Source organism: Sus scrofa, chromosome X, assembly GCF_054392235.1.
Source record: "Sus scrofa isolate SSC_HxYL_T2T_F1_AM1 chromosome X, Sscrofa_HxYL_maternal_Yorkshire_Landrace_v2.0, whole genome shotgun sequence".
NCBI lineage: Eukaryota > Metazoa > Chordata > Mammalia > Artiodactyla > Suidae > Sus > Sus scrofa.
Window position 1 is genome coordinate 31,079,670 of NC_139401.1, and position 24,441 is coordinate 31,104,110.

Sequence of the window (24,441 nt, forward strand, 5' to 3'; positions counted from 1 at the left end):
AAGGCACTGAGTGATGTTCAGATCAATTACAGCACCTTTCTTTTTCCCTTCCACAAAAAAGAACTTCCTTTTCTTTGTCTACCACTATCTTTTCAATCTCACAAGTTTCATTCCTTTTTAATGACAGATGTTAAGAAAGTGGCCTCTGTCGTTACATATACTGACCTCTCTAAGAGTTTAAGCTGTAGAAAATGAACGCAGCCTCCCTATCTTTGAAAATGCCATCAACCCACTGTTGCCCACAGCTCATCATCAATATATCAATACAAAATTCATAACCAAAGAGAGGGAGAAAAATGAGTGCCTTGGAAGCTGGGGTACAAACTTGGGGAAGGGGAAACCACAGAAATAAAGATAGAGCCTTTCCTCCTCCCAGAAATCTGCTTTTCTGTTTCATCCATTCACTACTACATGTTTAGATGTAAACGTCAGGTGAATCTTACCCTCTCCTCCTTCCTTTATACTTCGCTATAATATGACAGTTCAAAGCTCAGATTCTGGAGCCAGAACCCCTGTGTTCAGATCACAGATCTGTCACTAGCTAAGTGACCTTGGGAAAGTTATTTAGCCTCTCTGTGCCTTACTTTCTTCAAGTGTAAAGAGAGCATAATAATAAAATTTATCTCTTAGGGCTGCTGAAAGCATTAAATATGTTGACAAATATAAAGTGCTTGTGACATTGCACAGTATGTGATGCACTATGTAAGGGTTAGTTGCTATCATCATTATGTCACATTGAGTGCATAGTTTTACAAGAGTGATTTCAAATGAATAAATTTCAGTTGTGTTTTCCCCCTCACTATGGAAGAAAAGATACTCTATGTCCAAATTGGGGACAATTTAGAAGAAGTATAGAGAAGAAAAATAATCTCCTCTGTGTAATTGGATGACCTAAAAGTCATAACTATTCCCCATGTTGAGAGCATTCCCACTTAACTGTTACAAGGCCACTCATCCTCTTCCACCTCCTTCTGCTACCACTCCTCCTCTAGACATGGAAGAAAACAAAATATTTTTATAAAGAGACGTGAATTAGAAAAAGCAACTGATGAGAAAGCAGGTAGCCTGACTTCCACTCCACATACTTCCTCCGTCACTTAGGTGACTTCGGGCATTTCACTTACTTTCTCTGCTCTTTGCGCCTTCACTGAACTATTGGCAAATGGGTACAGTGATGCTGTACTTTCTTACAACAATGCTGAGGTGCATTCATTCACTTCTAAATATAATGTTGATACACAGAAAGGGACAAAGTACAAAGCAGATAAGTATAGAACAGCTAAAGGCTTAGTTTACAGAGGATGTAGTAACACAGTGTGAGAGGAAGTAAAAGGCAAGAAGTTGCTATGTCTCTCCTTAGCTGTGGGAGTGATGGAGAGGTCACCTTCAGTCTGTTGATTATAACGTGTAATGATATTTGAAGAATGTCCTCAGTTATGCATGTAGAAGAATGCCAAAGAAAGAATTCCATGATAAACGTGGTAGTTTTATCATTTTTTGAATAACCCTGTGATAAACCAAGAGAGAACTCTATGAAATTAGGATAGCTGTGCTCCTCATTTAAATTCACTCTAATGTCTTAATGTGCATCTCTCCTGTGGTTAGAAAACATCACCATTCTGATCTAATTTGAACCCTCAAGGATCATCTCCATACCAGGCAAATAAATGATTCATTTATTCAAAATGAAATAAATCATTCTGAAATTGGGGGATTTACATGAACATATGAAATATTAGCTTCTTGGGCTAGGAATCTGAGCAAAACATTGCCATTTTAATTCTTTTGTGGTCTTTTTTTTGTTCCTGTCTTTTCTTACCTAATGTTGAGAGACTTTTTCCTCAGCTCACTCCACTTGAAGTTCATATTATCCAAACGTCTTTGTAACAGGATGGCATCATCGGAACCTTCCAGGGATCTCAGGATTTTTTGGCCATTTTCATCTAGGTTGTGATAGATATCTGTGTGAGCCTCGATTTCTCCTTGGAGGTCCTGCAGGGCATCAGGGAAAAGCATACATGCAGAATTACCAAACCAAAGAGACCAGCTGTGACTGAATTTGACAAACTACAAAAAATAGGTTATTGGTTCAAAAGGCATTTTAATTGGTTCAACTAATAAGAAGATATACTTCCAACACACGTTTCTTGGTGTATTATCTCTGTTTTTATGGAGACTGAAAACGGGCATCTTGCTAGGTATAAAAAATTTATTCCTTGAGATTATGAATTGGAAAGTAATATATTTATAACTTTACAAATTTCATAACTTATGTATTTTAGTCCATGGACAAAATACATTGTTTTATGGAAGTGATATGAAATAAAAACTCCATGATAAAGTGCACCCCAGTGCCAATCATTTCATTATGCTATAGGTCAAGTTATATTTCCCAAGCATATAGTAATCTATAGAATTGACTTTGACCACAAAAGCATGGAGAGACTAATAAAAAAGGTTGTACTTGGTCCATAGCACTAGCACATTAATGAGATTCTATCATAAAGAGAATCTTTTTGACAATACAAATCAAGTTCACATTGGTAAAACAGCAGCATGCATTTATTACAGCATCATACATTTATTTGTAAGATTTCCCATTTAAAATACCATCACATTTTTAGGCTCGACAGGTGGAAAGTCCATAAGACCCTGACAAGAGTTTTAAGAAGTGATGCATTCAACATCATTTGTATATACACAGATCAAGAAAATTATCATAGTAGAAGAATCTGACCTTTACATGGTATGTCTTCCTGTGTAACATTTTCAGCTTGAACCGGGGACTACAGCACTGATCCTGTTGCATAGCAATCCTGAGAAAACCCAGCGACTGAAAGAGCCCAGCTTTAAAATGCCAACTTTGCTTACATTCTGTTGACAGAAATGAATTTGAGAGCACAGGCCTCACCAGTCAATAATAATAAACAGCTACTTTGTACTCCTCAAGAAACGGTAGCCAGGCCTGTGGATGTGGGAGGGACGTCAAAGAGAGGAGGCCTGGAATATGCAACTGACAGTTTATATTAAACAGCCAACTTTTCTTATCATTTGACCATTGTAAGCCAGAGACATTATAAATTCATCTTATATATGTGTTTCCCTCCTTGTTCCCAGCAGAACGGTCAAAGCCAAAGGAACATTCCTTAGAGAGCTGCCGGGTACCAGCATTCCTTTCTGCCTACACAATGAATGGAGGCTTTGTACATTATCTGACTTGCTTTTAGAGATTTGTATGCTTCTGTTCAACAAGTTTAAAAATTCATTCTGAAGCTCTGAACAATTGGATTGATCTGTGTAACTAGAAAAGTTTTTTTCTCCTCTCTCTCTCTCTCTGAAATTGAATTAAATTACTCTTCTAAAGTAAGAAAGGAAAAGTGGCAGCAATAACATGTTAGCCTGAAGAACTGGCCTGTGTTTTCCGCCACAGCCCCTTAAATGCAGGAGTTTGAATGTTGCAGACGTGAGGTAGATGGACGATGAATGTCTCCTGTCACTATTTTTGGCAACCAAAGTATCACTGATGGACTCTAGAGAGAATTCTGTCTCATTCCCTTTGACTGGAGGACAGGAGGGGAATGTGGATAAATCACCTCTGAAGTCAAAAGAATAGAAATACTAGAACGGATCAAGAAACACGTATCTTTATCACATCAAAAACAGTCTTGTTTAATAAGGCAACAGCCTGATTTGCAAAGCAGCTGATATAGTAGAAAACTAGTACTGGGCTTCTCATTGAATGCAGCTTGATTGAATATACATCCAATTTATGTTTGTATACTTCCATGGAAAAACTATATCCTGCTGAATACTCCCTTTCTTTAAAAGAGAGAAGTCAGGTTAATATCTCCAAATAATTGAAGATTAAAAATGAAACAGATTCAAATTATTGAGATAATTCCCCCCCACTTCTTTTACTTTTACTTTTCTTGTCATATTTGACTTGTTTGCTAGTTAAAACTTTGTCTCAGAGTACACACTTAAGTAATTAAGACCAAACGTTTTGTTGTTCAACAAGATAAGATATTTTGACTAATACAATCAGCTTTCTACATTACCATGCATATAAATTATAGTATATTTGAATTTTTATGTCTTTCTTTATTGCAGAGACTCGGCTCAATCAGTAGTTCCTTGAGATTATGCATATCATGAAGTCATCAATACGTTGTTGAATAAATGAGAGATCTTCCTAAGCATAAACAGGATGGTGATTCATGAATTTGCTAATTTTCACCTCTGTGATTTACACTACACTGCATTTAAGCATTGTTGTTGTATCATCAAGAAAGAAATGAATATGAAATTTACAGACCAGTATTTGTTGAGAAGCAATTATTTGTTTAGCCTGAGCACTGTGAGAAATGTAAGAGGAATGCAAGACACAGTTACGTCTTTACTTTTCCTAAAATCTAGCTGTATATATATTTTTTATTTTTTGGCTGCACCCACAGTGTGCGAAAGTTCCTGGGGTAGGGATTGAACCCGGGTCACAGCTGTGACCAGAGCTACAGTACGAGGAAACTCCTAATATGTACTTTTTATTTAACTCATTCATATTATCAACTACATACTGAGAATTTTCTGCCAAACCTCCTGGATACTGGGATTAAAATGTCTCCCCTTTAATATTCAGAAGTGGTTGAAGTGAAGTCTTAGTATTGGCAGGGAAAGGTAACTCAACTCAGTGTTATTTCTGTAGTTCATGGTGATGGTTTACAACAGATGATACATTTATAATAAAGGGCTTTAGAGTTCTCAAAGCACTTAGAAATGTATTGTGTTAGTTACTCCTACTCCTTGGTCTATGACACACATAATATTTTCTCTGTTTTATAGATGAGAGCGCCGAGGCTCAGAGATGTTTAACTGACTTGCCAAAAGTGTTAAATGTGGGCAATGGATCCAGTCCTTTTGATTCTAGGTGATCTCAGGCTACCTCCATACACCATTTTCTATAAGCATTGGCTATAACAGACAGTAGTTACTGAGACTGAACAAGGCTACTACTAACAAGGGGGAAAAAACAACTATTTAGGTAAAAGCACATGGAAAGATGGCATTACTGATTTTGATTAAAATTCACCCAAATGGATTGATTTGATCAAAATGAAAAATGGAATCCTGGCTACCCTTTTCACTTTTCATTTTGCAATTGGCCATTCGGGACCACTTGTGAGCAAAAAATGTTTGCACTGAAAAGGTCTCCTCACTACAAAATATCCCTGCTTCCAGAACAGAAATTCTCCCACCAGCAATCCATTCCTTTATCTAAATGAGCCATGTGAGCACTGTGTTAAATAATGACCTGACATATCAGCATAAACATAACTTGGCCATGTTCCTTTGGGATGGCGGGCTGGTAGGCAGTCTGTCAGCTATAGGACTCAGGTAGTTTTCTCTAAAATGGAGCAAAGTATCAGTGAGGAACATAAGGCTTTCTAGAGGAAGTTGGCAGACTATAGTGGAGGTTTTTCAGTACAGTACGCAGCACAAGTCCTACATGGGGAGGGAGTATTGACAAGACAGGGAGGAAGGAACACATTCACATTTGCATAAAATTACCAGAATAGTATTTATCTTAAGAGTAACCTTAGACTCAGAGGGCCCCAGAAAAGCAGTAGGTTGGAACGGAGAATCAAGTGGAGTTCTCAGAAGAGAGCCAATATGGACAAAAAGTAATTTTCACACAAACTTTTAGGTAGTTTTAGTTCACCTCTGACTTAACTAGAAAAGATCAAGCCTTAGTTGCTATGTTCAAAGTAATTTTTCTCTTCTTTTTGTGGCTGTATTCTTTAGGAAAGATAATAAATAGGGGAATAAAAGTACTTGTTACATAACAATAGAAGCAACAGCAGTAGCAGCAACAACTACAACATATATAAAACTTACTACAGAGCAGGCACTGTCCAAAGCACTGTATATACATGAGCTCATTTACTCCTCTCAGTAACTCTTTAGGGTAGACATTGTTTAGTTTTTTATCCTCACTTTACACATAAGAGAATGAAATTATAGAGAGATTCCATAAAATATGTGCAAGGTCTGGAGTTCCTGTTGTGCCTCAGTGGGTTAAGAACACAACATAGTGAGGACGCAGGTTTGATCCCTGGCCTCATTCAGTGGGTTAGGATCCATCATTGCCACAAGGTGCGGTGTAGATCAAAGATGCAACTTGGATCCCATGTTGCTGCGACTGTGGTGTAGGCCTGAAGCTCCAGTTCCCTTTCAACCTCTAGCCAGGAAGCTTCCATATGCTGCAGCTGTGGCCATAAAGAGGAAAAAGAAAACAAAACAAAATAAAAAATGTGCAAGGTCACACAACAAATAAATCATGCAGCCAGATTTCAAACCCAGGCTGTCAGACTCCAGGTACTGTGCACTTATTTATTAGGCTATATTACTCCTGAGTTTTTTTTCCTATTAATTAAAAAACATTTCCTATTAATTTTTCCTATCAATAATACTCTTGCCTAAATTTCAGCAAATTTAGCAGCACCATGAGACAAGGCAGACTAACATTGTTTTAAGTACTCAAAGAGTTTATGGTGTTATTAATATGGAGACAAATATATCAGAGAGAAATGGACAGAGAAATACAATACAATAGGAAGGAACATAAAATCACTGAGAAAATGGCTATAAATGGTAAAATGATTTGTGGCCCCTCCCTTCAGAAAGAAACATATAACCTAAAGTTATATATAATTATAGAGCAAATGTCAACTCTGAATACAAAGAAAGTTCAGATATGAGGCAAGCAATATCCTTATAGTGGAGTAGTCTTAGGAGTAGGGTGTATTATGTTTCCTCGAAAGCTTCTTTTCAAATCTCACAATTCCTTCTTTCCCAAGAGTCTAGCTTACTTCTGCCCTAAGTCCACTTTCTCAGCCACCAGGGAAAACTAATGGGAAAGAGCAGTTAAACTGATACAATTTGAATCTCTTCCTCCTCTTTCTCTGATTAGCTGCCTAAGTTTAAAAACTCTTTACTCTCTTGGCTTCACTAAATATTAAATAATAATACCTACCTGCTGGGTTGTTTTGAATATTACATGGAATAATTTTTGTAAAATACTTTGAACGTCATCCAGAACACAGTAAGTCTTTAATAAGTAATAGCTCATGTAAGGGTTTCTATTATGAGAGAATCAATGTGGAAACCAAGTGACAGAAATAGACTTTATAAAGTCACGGAACCTGGTTTGGGCATTGAAGGATGGGTAGGATTGAGAGAGGTGAAGGACAGAGGGTATTCCAAGTGAAAAGAAGAGCATGGAGGCGTTCTTGTTGTGGCTCAGTGATAACAAACACGAATAGTATCCATGAGGATGTGGGTTCGATCCCTGGCCTTGCTCAGTGGATTAACGATATGGCATTGTTGTAAGCCGTGGTGTAGGTTGCAGATGTGGCTCGGATGCCAAGTTTCTGTGGGGTGGCATAGGCCAGCAGCTGCAGCTCTGATTTGACCCCTAGCCTGGAAACTTCCATATGATGTGGGTGCAGCCCTAAACAGCGGGGGGAAAAAAAAGAGAGACGAGCATGGAAATGGCAGACACATAGGGAAGGAGTTTGGATTATTAGTGGGGACAATGCATTGCACAGCCTGATCGGAATTGATGATGAGTATCAGAAAGAAACAGGTAGGACACAGTTGAAGTCCTTAAACTAAGTAGGATAAAGATCTTTCAGGAAGCCAGTAAAAATAAAAGTTTACAAAGAAAAGGACATGGACAAGAATACCGAGTATGAAATTTGTACTATCTCATTCAATGAGTGGAATGATCTGTGATGAATATAAGCAATAAAACAATAGGGAAGAATATGAAAAGTTATAAAAGTTTGATTAGAAGAAAAACAAAGAAGGAAGATACCAAGAATTAATTACTGCTACATTCTTCTTTTTAATATTCAAACAAATGCTTATGATATCATTCAAAAATATCCTGGATGATAGATTCCACATAATTTCTTTCTCATGTGTATGGAATTATTCGCCTCTAAAAAAGAACTCAGAAAAACGATAACCTCTTTATCTTCACTATCACTGAAAAGTAAGCAATAGAACAAAACAAATGAAAAGATGGAGGAAGAATAAGTGACCAAATTCCCCTCCGAAATTCATTATAGACACACCATCTCTAATCTTTCTGAAAACAATTAGTATGTGAATAATGATAAGGTCATTAGTTATTCTTTACTGCTAAGTTTTACCTAATTCAAATAAGCTTGATAGGGAAAATAAAGTGAGATCTGATTTCTAAGAACTTAAAAGGTCAGAAACAGAAGATCCATAGTAGAAGAGAAGTTATCCTTTAGGGCTAAACTGAGAGTAGCAAGAAGTGGCACCTTACAGAGAAGCAGAAAGGTAGAAAAGGAGCTGCAGGCACTCAGAGGTGACCAGGGTCACAAAGTGTGGAAACTGAGAGCCATACAAATAGTATTAGCCCTTGAAGGCATCACCTAACTTTAAAGCAAAGCAAAATAATTAATGGTAGTGATAATGATTTTGAATGAGCCAGAAAAAAGTAGACTTATGTTCAGTAAGCCTCTTTTTAAGAAGAAAGCAGTGTATATAAAACTCTTTAAATGACTTTCTCCAACAAAGTTATTCTGAAAATGTGTTGATGCTTCAGAGATGTTAAATAAAACAAAAATAAACATGCCAAAGTAAAACCCTCTTAGCTTGGTTAACCAAAGTGACCTGTTAAACATGGGCTGTAAATGCTTGAGGTTTTGGAGTATACAGACACACAGCCACACAGACACACACACATTCCATTATGAGAACAGAAATTGAGAGTAAATCTTTAGAAACATTTATAGCAATCTAAAAATAAAAAGCATCGGCTTGCATTGTGCATGTCTGGTTTTTGTAATTTTTAAAAGTAGTGTATTTTTATGGCATGTTACAAAAGTATCAGTCTGGTATGGATTGGAAATTAAAACTAGCAAAACAAAACAGAATTATCCTTCCTAATGGATTTTTTGAGAAGCACCCATTAAAGGAATTAGATCCACAATCTTGACCTTATAAGGACTCTAATCTAACTGCCAGAGGTTCCTAATTTGCACAGGAAATGCAGTTGGATACAGGTTCACAGTGGGTGTGACTCTCCTTTTCTCTTCTATATGTGGCCGCTGCAATGCTTTTAAAAGCAGCAGAGTTGTCATACTGAGAGAAACAAGAGTTAATTTGAAGACTGCTGTTTGGCTTGGAGCCTGGTTGCTCCAGGTAGATAAGGACTGTGTTTTCAGGTCCACTGCATTGCAATGCATCTTAAACGAGCAGCTCTGGATTTAGGGGTTCACAGGCATTGCTTTAAAAATGGCTGTTATTAAGGTCCTCAGAGACTATTATCCTACAGGGTTTTGTTGTCTTTGCTTTCATATCTTGTTCAAAAATTCTCACACTTAAGCACTAGACCAGTGGAGAGAAGGGATATGTTCTCCTGCCTCAGTCCATTCCCGGGTATAAAGCTTTATTTCAAAATCTCATCTTTAAAAATGCCTGGCCTAGGGTGGATTACCCCAGAGGAAACAGAGCAAAATTCCATTTGCCAGCCTGCCTTAAGCAATCCCAAACTCCAGTGAGGCTTTCTCTCCTTGTCTGAGCCTCTGGTTTACTCTATTCTTAAAATTACTTTTTATAATTGAAGGGTTCATTTCAGCTAGACTAGGTTGGAAGTAAGATGGGACGGATCTTTTCTTTTGTGCATCTTGTTTTCTCCAGTTTCCTTTTATTTTGTCACAGTGCAAAAATAGTCTGCATACTTATTCATCATGCAAACATGCATTGGGTGCCTACTTTAAGTCCGCAATTTTACTAGGGGCTGTGGGAATACATATAATATAAGAAGGGTGCAGCACCAGGCCTGTAGTTAATTCCTTCCTCATCCCTCCTTCCCTTCCTCCTTCCTTCCCTTCTTTTTTTCCTCTCTTCCCCCTACTAATATGTAATATATTAATACCCAGGTTTACAGTGGTAAAAAAAAAAAAAAAACCCGACCACTGTTTTTCTTTTTTTATATTAACAGTGTAAAAGGATAAAAAGAGAGAGAGAAATAGGATAAACAGGAAAGAAATATAGTAAACAGACAAATAAATGTTCAATAAAATAAGAAAACACCCTGAAAGTAACAAATGGAGGGGGGGGGGCTGTGGTGAGAACAATGGTCTGCATGTGGTGATGACAGCATGCTCTCTGCTTACGGTGGTCAAGGAAATCCTATGTGAGAAGGTTCAGCATCAGCTGAGACTTGAAAGATGAGAGGATACCAGTTACAGGAAAACTCGTGGGCACGGAATTCTACCCAAATAAAAGGTGGGACTTTTGCATCAACCCTGTGACAGGAAAGATCTTGGCTAGAACTTACTGAGAGAGAAATGTGCTTAGAGATGAAGTAAGAGAGCCTTCAGATAATGTGTGGCCTTGAAGTCTCATAGTAAGAAGACTGAATTCTTTTTCAAGGGCAGTGGAAAACAATAGAAGCTTTTCAGCAGGGTAGTGATGGGAGTTTCCTGTTTGTCTAGTGGTTAGTACTCAGCACTTTCACCACTGAAGCCCAGGTACAATCCCTGGTCTGGAAACTGAGACATTAAGCCCCTGCATGGCTGCAGCCAAAAAAAAAAAAAAAAAAAAAAAAGGCAGGGCCATGATATGATATGATTAGGCTTTAAATAAATAGCTACTTTACTATTTTGAGATTAAAGACATCAGGAGAGAAAACAAAAAGACCACTTAGAGGCCAGGGCCTCTAATCTAGGCATGAGATGATAGTGGTCTGAACTAGCGTGACTGCAGAAGGAGATAAGTGGAATGAGGTGAGATATCATTTGGATGTTGGATATCTTACAAATATTTAGGGATTAGATGATGAGAGTAAAGGAAAGGGATATCTTAATAACTTCAAATTCTTAACTTGAACAACAGATAGATGGCAGTGTCTTTTACCGATATGGTGAAAACTGGGGAAAAAGTCAGTTTTGTGTTCTATTGCCATGTTATGCCTTAAAATGATTGTGATAATGTGAGAAAAAAGCCTTTGACAAAAGGAACACCCATTTCTGAGAAAAACCCTTCAGAAAGTGGGCATAGCAGGAACCTACCTCAACATAATAAAGGCCATATATGACAAACCCACAGCAAACATCATTCTCAATGGTGAAAAATGGAAAGAATTCCTGCTGAGATCAGGATCAAGACAAGGATGTCCACTCTATGTTACTCTGCAACATAGTTTTGGAAGTCCTAGCCACAGCAATCAGAGAAGTAAAAGACACAAAAGGAATCCAAAGTGGAAAGGAAGAAGTAAAACTATCACTATTTGCAAATGACATGATACTATACCTAGAGAATCCTAAAGACTCTACCAGAAAACTGTGAGAGCTCATCCATGAATTTGGCAAAGTCACAGGATACAAAATTAATACACTGAAATCAACTGCATCTATACACTAACAATGATAGTGCAGAAAAAGAAATTAGGGAAGAAATCCTGTTTACCATCATATCCAAAAGAATAAAGCGCCTAGGAGTAAACCTACCCAAAGAGACAAAAGACCTGTACTCTGAAAACTATAAGATCCTGATGAAAGAGATCAAAATGACACAAATAGATGGAAAGATATACCATGCTCGTGGCCTGGAAGAATTAATATTATCAAAATGACTATACTACCCAAGGCAATCTACAGATTCAATGCAATCCCTATCAAAATACCAAGGACAGTTTTCACAGAACTCAAACAAAATATTTTAAAGTTTGTGTGGAAGCACAAAAGACCCAGAATAGCCAAAGACATCCTGAAAAAGAAAAATGGAGCTGGAGGAATCTGGCACCCTGACTTCACACTATACTACAAAGCAACAGTCATCAAAACCACATGGTACTGGCACAAAGATAGAAATTTAGATCCGTGGAACAGGACAGAAAGCCCAGAATTAAACCCACGCACCTACAGCCAACTAATCTATGACAAAGGAGGCAAGAATATACAATGGAGAAAAGACGGCTTGTTCAATAAGTGGTGCTGGGAAAACTGGACAGCCACATGGAAAAGAATGAAATTAGAACACTCCCTAACACCATACCCCAAAATAAACTCCAAATGGACTAAAGACCTAGATATAAGACCAAACACTATCAAACTCTTAAGAGGAAACATAGGCCAAACACTCTCTGACATAAACAAGAGCAACATCTTCTCAGACCCACCTCTTAGAGTAATGACAGTAAAAACAAAAATAAACAAATGGGACTTAATTGAACTTAAAGGTGTCTGCTCAGCAAAGGAAACCCTAAACAAAACGAAAAGACAACCCACAGAATGGGAGAAGATCTTTGCAAGTGATTCAACTGACAAGGGAGTCATCTCCAAAATTTAGAAACACCTTCTGCAGCTCAATGCCAGAAAATCAAACAACCCCATCCAAAAATGGGCAGAAGATCTAAACAGACAGTTCTCCAAAGAAGACATACAGATGGCCAAAAAACACATGCAAAGATGTTCAACATCACTCATTGTTAGAGACATGCAAATCAAAACCACACTGAGGTACCACCTTACTCTGGCCAGAATGGCCATCATCAAAAAAAATCTACAAACAATAAATGCTGGAGAGGCTGTGGAGAAAAAGGAACCCTGTTACACTGTTGGTGGGATTGTCAATTGGTGCAACCACTGTGGAAAGCAGTATGGAGATGCCTCAGAAAACTCAAAATAGAACTACCATTTGATCCAGCAATCCCACTCCTGAGCATCTACCCAGAGAAAACCACGACGTGCAAAGACACATGTACTCCGATGTTCATTGCAGCACTATTTTCAATAGCCAAGACATGGAAGCCACCTACATGTCCATCGAGAGAGGAGTGGCTAAAGAAGATGTGGTACATATACACAATGGAATATCACTCAGCCATTAAAAGGAACAAAATACTGGCAAAATACTTAGCAACATGGATGGACCTAGAAATTACCATGCTATGTGAGGTCAGTCAATGAGACACCAACATTAAATGCTACCACCGACATGTGGAATCTGCTAAAAGGACACAATGAACTTCTTTGCAGAACAGATACTGACTCACAGACTTTGAAAAACTTATGGTCTCCGGAAGAGACAGTTTTGGGGATGGGGGAATGTGCTGGGGCTGTGGGATGGAAATCCTATAAAATTGGATTGTGATGTTCATTGTACAACTATTAATATAATAAATTCATTGAGTAATAAAGAAATAAAAAAATTTAAAAACCACCCCCAAAAACAACCCAAAACACACACACACAAACAAATGAACAAATAAACAAAAAGAATGTATAAATGTATGTGTGACTGGGTCACTTTGCTGTACAGTGGAAAATTGACAGAACACTGTAAAGCGTCTATAATTGAAAGATTAAAAATCATTAAAAAATAAAAAAAAATAGGAGTTCCCGTCGTGGCGCAGTGGTTAACGAATCCGACTAGGAACCATGAGGTTGCGGGTTCGGTCCTTGCCCTTGCTCAGTGGGTTAACAATCCAGCGTTGTCATGAGCTGTGGTGTAGGTTGCAGACGTGGCTCGGATCCCGTGTTGCTGTGGCTCTGGTGTAGGCCAGTGGCTACAGCTCCAATTCGACCCCTAGCCTGGGAACCTCCACATGCCGTGGGAGCGGCCCAAGAAATAGCAAAAAGACAAAAAAAAAAAAATAAAAAATAAAAAAATAAAATGGACTTGGAGAATACCTTTGTGGTTGCCTAGGGGTAGGGGGAGGGAGTGGGATTAATTGGGAGCTTGGGGTTAATGGATGCAAACTATCTCTTTTGGAGTGGATTAGCAATGAGATCCTGCTGTGTAGCACTGAGAACTATGTCTATTTACTTACAATGGAGCAAGATAATGGGAGAAAAAAAGAATGTATACATGTATGGGTAACTGGGTCACCATGTTATACAGTAGAAAAAAAATTGTATTGGGGAAATAATGAAAAAAATGATCGTGAGAGATTTAAGTGGAGATTTCAAATACATGTGTGAAACTCAGAGCAGGGTTCTGGGCAGGCTTTAAGAATTTGGGATTATTCAGTTTACTGCTGCTAAGACCATGGCAATAGGTACACATACTTAGGGAGAAAGAGGAGAAGAGAAAAAAGGCTTTCAGACCCCGTCCTGAAGACCACCAACATTCAGAGTTTAAGTAGGGATAGACAACCTAGCAAAGGAGACAGAAAAGGGAAAATCAAAAAAGTAGGAGAAAAACTAAGAAATTATGATGTCATGGCAACTAAAAGAGGAGGAAGAGTTTCAGAAAGGAAGGAGTGGGCAACTTTATCCAACATTGCTAAGAGGCTGCTTACATTAGAACAGAGCATCGTCTACTGGATTTGGCAACAAGAAAGGTCATTGGTAACCTTGACAAGAACAGTTTCAGGGGAGAGAGAGAGAAAGATGTAAGAGTAAGAAGACTTAAGCACCATAACTGACCACACAGCACTATTAAAAAGTTGGGCTGTGAAGTTTGAAGAAATAAGATAGAACCTGAAGAGGGATGAGGGATCAATGGACATTCTGGGGATCCTCTTTTCATGTTTATTTTCTGTTTAGAGCTTACATTATAGGTGGGCAATCTGATTTGAAGCAGTTGAGGAAGAGTAGCCAAGGTCTGCTTAACTAAATAATGCACAAAGACAGGAATGTTTCTTCAAGTCTGAAGTGGATGGGGGTAATTAATATAGATTGGGATCAAGTACTACATAGTGGAAAGTGTCCAGTCTTTGGTGTCATAAGATCTGTTTAAATTTTAAATTCCTCCACTTGCCAGCTTTGTGATTTGGGGCAACTTATAAAATACTTCAGGAGTTCCTACCATGGTGCAGTGAGTTAAGAATCCTTCTGCAGCAGCTCATGTCACCTGGAGGTGTGGGTCTGATCCACAGCCAGGGGCAGTGGGTTAAAGGACCTGGTGCTGCTGCAGCCATGGCATAGGTCATAGCTGCTGCTTGCTTTCAATCCAGAAATTTCCATATGCCATGGGTACAGCCAGAAAAATTTTAAAAATTACAATATTTCAAAGCCTATTTTTTTGTCCATAAGTAGGGCTAATGGCATCTACCTTATAAGGTTTTGGCAAAGATTAGATGAGGTAATGTGGTTACAACATATAAATACTAACTCAAGGCCTGATCTACTGAGGACCCTCATTAAAACTGTATCCTTCTGGATCCTTCTCCCATTCCTGCATGCCTCCAAGCTTGCTAGCAGAGAAGACATGCAGCCATTCAGGGAAAATGAATGCCACATGCATGGAGATGAGAGCCAGAGATGCAGTCAGCATCTAAGAGGTAGTAGTGCTATGAAGGGTCAACAATGGAGATCAGAGGGTAAAGAGTGGCCAGTGAGGGCTTTGAAAGGAGCCTGGAGATTATATCTGATGCTATAATGATAAGATTCCACTGTAGCTTCCAGTGCTGGCATGACATAGTCAAAAGAGTATTTGGGAATGATTATTTAGGGGGCAACTTTAAGGGTAAATGGGAGCATGGAGAGAATGGAGATAGGAAGTTTGGCTGACAGGCAGCCCCAGATATTCATAAAGCAGTAGATCCAGAAACAGTAAGGAGATAAGAAGGAGGGATGCTACATTCATTGAGTGCTCATAAATGACAGAAATAGCTGCAGGTGAGACTCAGATTCACCTTCTGTGGCTCTACCTTTGGAAGGTAGAATTTGGCCAAGGGATGACTAGTCATAAAAGCATATTAAAGATAGAAATATTATCTTAAGTTTCATAAGGAGTAAGACAAAAGTTATATATGCTGTGTTTCAAACACTCATAAACACACACTCACCCCTTAGTGCCAAGTAAATTACAATGACAAAGTAAAGGCAATGACACCAAAGTTGAATATATGACCAGGAGACTCCTACTTAAAATATACCCTATAGGCAATCCCACAGTATGTGGGAGTAAGTTTTAAAGGACCCAAAATCCTGATAAAGGGTAGGGAGAGTAACACTGCATCAGATGTTTTTAAAATTAAAATGCCATTGACCCAGTGGGGAATTAATGTTGTTATTCATTTGGCTCAGTACTTGGGTTATAAAAAAGAATGGCGTGTCTTCCCAATGTTGGTGTTGGAACATAAATTCACTTAAAAGCCCATCAAAAAGCCCATGAAAAGATGCTCTACATTACTAATTATTGGAAAAACACACATCAAAAACTACAATGAGGTATCACTTCATACCTGTCAGAATGGCCATCATCAAAAAGTCTATAAACAATAAGTACGGGAGAGGGTGTGGAGAAAAGGGAACCTTCTTACACTGTCGGTGGGAATGTAAATTCATACAACCATTATAAAGAACCATATGGAGACTCCTTAAAAAACTAAATATAGAATTGCCATATGACCCAGCAATTCCATTCCTGGGCATATATCCAGCGAAAACCACAATTCAAAAAGATACATGTACCTCATTGTTCACTGCAGCACTATTTACAATATCTAGGACATGGAAGTAACCTAAATGTCCATTGACAGAAGAATGGATAAAGATGTGGTACATATATACAACAGAACATTATTCAGACATAAAAAAGCATGAAATAATGTCATTTGCAGCAATATGGATAGACCTAAAGATTATCATACTAAGTAAGTAAGTCACACAGAGAAAGACAAATATAATGATAGCATTTATATGTGGAATCTCATAAAAATGAAACAAAATAACATTTATAAAACAGAAACAGACACAAAGCTTTCAAAATCAAACTCATGGTTACTGAAGGGGAAACATCAGTAGGAGCAATAAATTAGGAGGTTGGGATTAACATATACACATCATATATACAAAACAGACAAGTAACAAGGACCTACTGTATAGCATAGGGAAATCTACTCAATATTCTGTAATAACCCACATGGGAAAAGAACCTGAAAAAGAATGGATGTATGAATACATATAACTGATTCACTTAGCTGTATACCTGAAACTAACACAACACTGTGAGTCAACTATACTCCAATAATTTTTTTTTTCTTTTTAGGGCTGCACCCATGGCATATGGAAGTTCCCAGGCTAGGGGTTGAATCGGAGCTACAGCTGCCAGCCTGCACCACAGCCACGGCAACATGGGGTCCAAGCTGTGTCTGTAACCTACACCACAGCTCACTGCAATGCCAGATCCCTGACCCACTGAGTGAGGCCAGGGATGGAACCTGCATCCTCATGGATACTAGTTGGATTTGTTTTTGTTGCACCACAACAGGAACTTCTTTCTTATTTTTTTTCTTTTTTTTTCTTTTTTTTTTGTCTTTTGTCTATTTAGGGCTGCACTAGCAGCAGCATATGGAAATTCCCAGGCTAGGGGTCGAATTGGAGCTGTAGTTGCCACAGCCAAAGCAACAAAGGATCTGAGCCACATCTGCGACTACACCACAGCTGTAGCAACACCAGATCCTTAACCCAATGAACAAAGCCAGGGATCAAACCCATATTCCCATGGATACTAGTCAGGTTCGTTAACCACTGAGCCACAGTGGGAACTCCTCTGCTTGAATTTCTGATTAGTTTAGAGTTTAACAGGTAAAAAAAAAACCCACCTCACCAATAGGGGACTGAGAAGGCAATGTAGGTAATACCTAACTTTTAATGTTACTTCAAGCAGAAAATAAGAGACTTGCTGGAAAAATTCCTTCTACTGGGACTGTCAGACACCTCTGTTCCTTTCTGGATGTCTGAGTTTTCCTTTTGTGGACTGGCAGAAAGATAGTGGTCTCCCCTGAACTGTATCTGAAAATACTCATAAAACCATAAGATATGTTTCTTTTTCAAGGGGTCCAGAGTTTCCTGAAAAAGTCTTGCAAACACACAACCCAAATAAAATGGAATATTTTTAAAGTGGACATAATCCTATGGGAACACAGAGCAATTAGCCTTGATGACAGGATTAGCAGATGCCATCACACATGTGATGATACTGGATTAGGGTCTTGAGGGATGAATAGGAGCAGACCAGAAAGGAAGTAGGGGAATTAAATATGAATTAGAAGGAAAAGCATGAGTAATGTTGAAGATAAGAATACAAATTAGAGCTGAGTAACTCTATGTGGCCAGAGGGAAAGGTCCATGGCATGCAGAAGAGATGGGTCTGTTTTCTCCACGTCATCTACATAAGTCTGTGAATATGAGTTTTCATCATGTATTGGTAATTTGTTCAGTATAGTGGTTCTCAAGCTTGAGCAAGCTCAAGAATCACCTGGAGGACTTGTTAAAACATAGGCTGTTGGGCCACAACCCTGGAGTTCATGACTTTGTAGGTCTGGAGGAGAGGTCAGGAATTTGGATTTCTAACAAGTTCCCAGGTGATACTGATACTGCTACTCCAGGGATCACCCTATGAGAATGGTCTAGCATAATGGTGCTTAATCTCCAAAGATTATGAATGCCTTTGTTAAAATGATGGATCCTTTCCTGAGAAACCTTCACAAATATTCAGAACACAAAATATGAACTGTAATTTGAAGGATTTCCAAGATCCACTAAGAGAAATTGGAGAGCAGTAGCTATCTCCACCTCCAAGGAATACAATGACTTAATGAAGACAAGGTAATCTTTAAAGCACTATTTTAATTTTTTTTAGGGCCACACCTGTGGCACTTGGAAGTTCCAAGGCTGGGGTCGAATTGGAGCTGCAGCTCCTGGCCTACACCACAGCCATAGCAATGTGGAATCCGAGCTGCATCTGTGACCTACACCACACTCACGGCAACACCAGATCCTTAACCCACCAAGTGAGGCCAGGGATCAAACCCACAACCTCATGGATACCAGTCATGTTCTTAACCCACTGAGCCACAATGGGAAGTCAATCAAATATTATTTTAATGGAAAACTCTCAGTAAGAAGGAATACATTAGAAAATGTCACCAACACTGAAATAGATGGCATTTCTATACACTAAGAATGAAAGAGCAGAAAATGAAATTAGGGAAGCAATCCCGTTTACCGTCGCATCCAAAAGAATAAAATACCTAGGAGTAAACCTACCCAAAGAGACAAAAGACCTGTACTCTGAAAACTATAAGACACTGATGAAAGAAATCAAAGATGACACAAATAGATGGAAAGATATACCATGCTCGTGGCCTGGAAGAATTAATATTATCAAAATGACTATACTACCCAAGGCAATCTACAGATTCAATGCAATCCCTATCAAAATACCAAGGACAGTTTTCACAGAACTCAAACAAAATATTTTAAAGTTTGTGTGGAAGCACAAAAGACCCAGAATAGCCAAAGACATCCTGAAAAAGAAAAATGGAGCTGGAGGAATCTGGCACCCTGACTTCACACTATACTACAAAGCAACAGTCATCAAAACCACATGGTACTGGCACAAAGATAGAAATTTAGATCCGTGGAACAGGACAGAAAGCCCAGAATTAAACCCACGCACCTACAGCCAACTAATCTATGACAAAGGAGGCAAGAATATACAATGGAGAAAAGACGGCTTGTTCAATAAGTGGTGCTGGGAAAACTGAATGGAAAAGAATGAAATTAGAACACTCCCTAACACCATACCCCAAAATAAACTCCAAATGGACTAAAGACCTAGATATAAGACCAAACACTATCAAACTCTTAAGAGGAAACATAGGCCAAACACTCTCTGACATAAACAAGAGCAACATCTTCTCAGACCCACCTCTTAGAGTAATGACAGTAAAAACAAAAATAAACAAATGGGACTTAATTGAACTTAAAGGTGTCTGCTCAGCAAAGGAAACCCTAAACAAAACGAAAAGACAACCCACAGAATGGGAGAAGATCTTTGCAAGTGATTCAACTGACAAGGGAGTCATCTCCAAAATTTAGAAACACCTTCTGCAGCTCAATGCCAGAAAATCAAACAACCCCATCCAAAAATGGGCAGAAGATCTAAACAGACAGTTCTCCAAAGAAGACATACAGATGGCCAAAAAACACATGCAAAGATGTTCAACATCACTCATTGTTAGAGACATGCAAATCAAAACCACACTGAGGTACCACCTTACTCTGGCCAGAATGGCCATCATCAAAAAAAATCTACAAACAATAAATGCTGGAGAGGCTGTGGAGAAAAAGGAACCCTGTTACACTGTTGGTGGGATTGTCAATTGGTGCAACCACTGTGGAAAGCAGTATGGAGATGCCTCAGAAAACTCAAAATAGAACTACCATTTGATCCAGCAATCCCACTCCTGAGCATCTACCCAGAGAAAACCACGACGTGCAAAGACACATGTACTCCGATGTTCATTGCAGCACTATTTACAATAGCCAAGACATGGAAGCCACCTACATGTCCATCGAGAGAGGAGTGGCTAAAGAAGATGTGGTACATATACACAATGGAATATTACTCAATCATTAAAAGAACAAAATACCAGCATTTTTTGCAACATGGATGGACCTAGAAATTATCGTGCTAAATGAAGTCAGCCGTACAATGAGACACCAACATCAAATGCTTTCACTGACATGTGGAATCTGAAAAAAGGACAGACTGAACTTCTTTGCAGAGCAGATGCTGACTCACAGACATTGAAAAACTTACGGTCTCCAGAGGAGACAGTTTGGGGGGTGGGGGGATATGCTTGGGCTGTGGGATGGAAATCCTGTGAAACCCGATTGTCATGATCATTATACTACTACAGATGTGGTAAATTCATTTGAGTAATTAAAAAAAAGGAAAAAAGGAGTTCCCGTCGTGGCGCAGTGGTTAACGAATCCGACTAGGAACCATGAGGTCGCGGGTTCGGTCCCTGCCCTTGCTCAGTGGGTTAACAATCCGGCGTTGCCGTGAGCTGTGGTGTAGGTTGCAGACGCGGCTCGGATCCCGCGTTGCTGTGGCTCTGGCGTAGGCCAGTGGCTACAGCTCCGATTCTACCCCTAGCCTGGGAACCTCCATATGCCGCGGAAGCGGCCCAAGAGATAGCAACAGCAACAACAAAAAAGACAAAAGACAAAAAAAAAAAAAAAAAAAGAAAAGAAAAAAAAGAAAATGTCACCAAAATGTGGCTTTTGCTTACTTATGCATCTTGGGATTAGTTATAGTCACGTCGGGCACAAAATGATTGTCTGGGGAAAGGGGCATATCATAGGCAGTCCTTGAGCAGTACAAGAAAATAAATTCCTGTCACTCTAACCACACTCAAGTAATGCCACATTTTCCCACTTTGACCTGTTATCTGCTTGGGATATAAATAACAAAGGAGGGGTTGGTGGGGAGCCTGGAGGAAAGGGTGCATTTTAGCCAGGGTCCTGGGGAAGGATACCTCTGGGAAAGTGTAGCGATGGCTCTAGGAGCTCTGTCTGGTAGCTCAGTGAACCCATTCAAGGTCAAAGAAAGAGATAATTAAGAATTTGCTTAAAAGGAAACTTCAAATTGGTTATGCTACACAAAGATATGAGACCACCTCTATCGGAGAGGAAAGAACATTTTGACTTTACCCTTTACCTAAGAATCCTCCTCATGTGCCTTCCATAAACCAGTAGTAGACATTTTTAAATGATGTTGAAAATAAAGCAGAGGTGCTCTTTATTTCATGCAAAAAAAGCCATCACTCCTTCAAAGAACCTAAGGCCTGCTCTGTACGCACGCATGGAGTCAGGAACATGTGGTGAATACTGTATTATTCACTTTGGCAACTATAAATTCCAGCAATGGCTCTGAGGCTGGGGAAACAAAGGCCCACTGAGTGGAGAGCAGAACTCTTCCTTCAGCTTATTGAAGAAGTGATAGCGCTGTGGGCAAAGCTTCCTGTAATAATCTGGGGAAAATACACCTTTGAGTCAATGAAGATTTTCTGTTATTGCACAGGCTATTGTGCCTAAAGCCAGGAAAACTATGTCTGATGTTAACATTTTAGCTGCTGATTCATCTCCTCTGTCTTTGATTCTTCTCAGCAAACTTTTATTGGGTCTCATCATGGGCACATTTACAGAGCAATTTCCATAATGATAAAATCTCTTCAAATGAGATTTAAAATGTAATTAAAGGGCAGATTTGATGTGGTAAAGGCACTATTGTGCAGTGGCCATACATCATCATGCCACAGAGTGCTCATTCAGCTAGCCTATGGCATGACCCCAATTTTGCTCTGGTTAGATTATGTGTCCTGGTTTCATGCTAATGGTTTGATTGGGGAAAATTTTTTAAAAGATAAAACAGCCTCTCTATTGAAGAGACAAGTCCATGAATATGAGGTAGAGTTTTGTACCCTCTGCCATTCATTCTGTATCTTAGACCTCAGAGGCTGCCAGAAACTCCATGGGTTTGGCAGACACTGACAACTGACAGCTGGAAGGATTTGCCTACCCTGAGAAGTGGATCTCTGTAAATCCTAGGACCTGTTCTCATGGTTTTAAGTGAAATCACTAGAAAAGTGGAAACTACGGGTTTTAACTCCCAGAATGGATGAATTTTTGCTCCTGGAAAAATTCTGGAAGCCTGAGAAAGTTACTTGGGCAGTCCAGTTTTGAAACCTCAAAATTAACTGAGACTCCTCATTATAAAAATCAATACGATTTTAAGTTCTGGAATTTCCCAAACCCCCAAATACCTGACCTACCAGATCCTCAATCATGGTATTTACCAAATGATATGAAGTGTTTTTTTTTTTACTGGGATACTGGTTTACATATTGACAGCCAATCATATAATATTATATGGAAGTCATATTTTTAAGACACAAAACTTCTAAAAGATCAGATTTTAGATCTAAAATCATAGTTAAAAATTGGTTCTAAGGCATTCAGAAAAGGAGTTGGACTTTTTAAACACCATTAGTTCATTACCTTCTCTTTTTAACATATCAAGATGATGTTCAAAGAAAAAAATGCCATATAATATCTGAGTTATATAGAGAACTGAGAAGTTCACTAATTTTTTTCTGTGTTACTCTCTTTGCATAGATGAAATATTCCTTTGGGCACAACACTTTGTCTATGGAATCAAATTTATCTTTGTGATGTTGGGAATTACAAAATAATTCATGTGTTTTCATGGAGGCTAAACAATATGCTACAAAACAACTAATAGATCACTGAAGTAATCAAAGAGGAAATAAAAAAATCTAGAGATAAATGACAATGAAGACACAACAATCCAAAACCTATGGGATGCAGCAAAAGCAGTTCTCAGAGGGAATTTTATAGCAATGCAATCTTACCTAAGGAAAGAAGAAAAATCCCAAATAAACAACCTAAACTTGCACCTAAATAAATTAGAGAGAGAATAACAAACCAAACCCAAAGTTAATAGAAGTAAAGAAATCATAAGTATCAGAGCAGAAATAGATGAGATAGAGATGAAGAAAACAATAGAACAGATCAATGAAACTAAAAGCTGGTTCTTTGAAAAGATAAACAAAATGGATAAACCTTTAGCTGACTCATCAAGAAAAAAAGGGACAGAAATCAAATGAAAAACATTAGAAATGAAAAAGAAGAAATTACAACAGATAGCAAAGAAATACAAAGGATCCTAAGAGACTACTACAAGCAACTATACAAATACAAAATACAAAAAAATTACAAAGTATCCTAAGAGACTACTACAAGCCAATAAAATGGAAAACTTAGAAGAAATAGACAAATTCTTACAAAGGTACAACCTTTCAAGACCAGACCAGAAAAAAAAATAGAAAATATGAATAGACCAGTCACAAGTACTGAAATTGAAACTGTGATTTAAAAGTTTCCAAAATACAAAAGTCCAGATAACTTCACAGGTGAATTCTATTAACATTTAGACAAAAGTTAACCCCCATCCTTCTGAAACACTTCCAAAAAATTGCAGAGAAAAGAATAATCCCAAGATAATTTTATGAGGTCACCATCAACCTGATATCAAAACTAGAAGGAGACACCATGAAAAAAGAAAATTACAGGCCAGTATCATTGATGAATATAGATGAAAAAATCAACAAAATATTAGCAAACCAAATACAACAATACATTAAAAGGATCATACATCATAATCAAGTAAGATTTATCTCAGGGATGGCAAGGATTCTTAAATATCTGCAAATCAATCAATATGATATACCACATTAACAAACTGAAGAATAAAAACCGTATGGTCACCTCAATAGATACAGAAAAAGCTTTTGACAAAATTCAATCCCCATTTTTGATTAAAGCACTTTCCAGAAAGCTGGCATGGAGGGAAACTACCTCATATAAAAAAGGCCATATATGACAAACCCACAGTTAACATCATTCTCAATAGGGAAAAGCTGAAAGCTTTCCTGCTAAGATCAGGAACAAGACAAGGATGTCCACTCTCACCATTTTTATTCAACATTTCTGGAAGTCCTAGCCACAGCAATCAGAGAAGAAAAAGAAATAAAATAAATCCAAATTTGAGAAGAAGTAAAATTGTCATTGTTTGTAG

The 24,441-nt window shown here is 38.4% G+C and overlaps 1 protein-coding gene across 24 annotated transcripts in view; it reads right to left on the bottom strand.

The window, feature by feature from the left end:
• The window catches only part of DMD (dystrophin), a 2,611,869-nt gene that overhangs the window by 391,813 nt on the left and 2,195,615 nt on the right, over positions 1 to 24,441 (bottom strand). For all 24 annotated transcript variants that reach the window (XM_021079543.2, XM_085006422.1, XM_085006420.1 and 21 more), the window contains 1 exon segment: positions 1,820 to 1,992. In XM_021079543.2, coding sequence (XP_020935202.1) covers positions 1,820 to 1,992 — 173 coding nt within the window.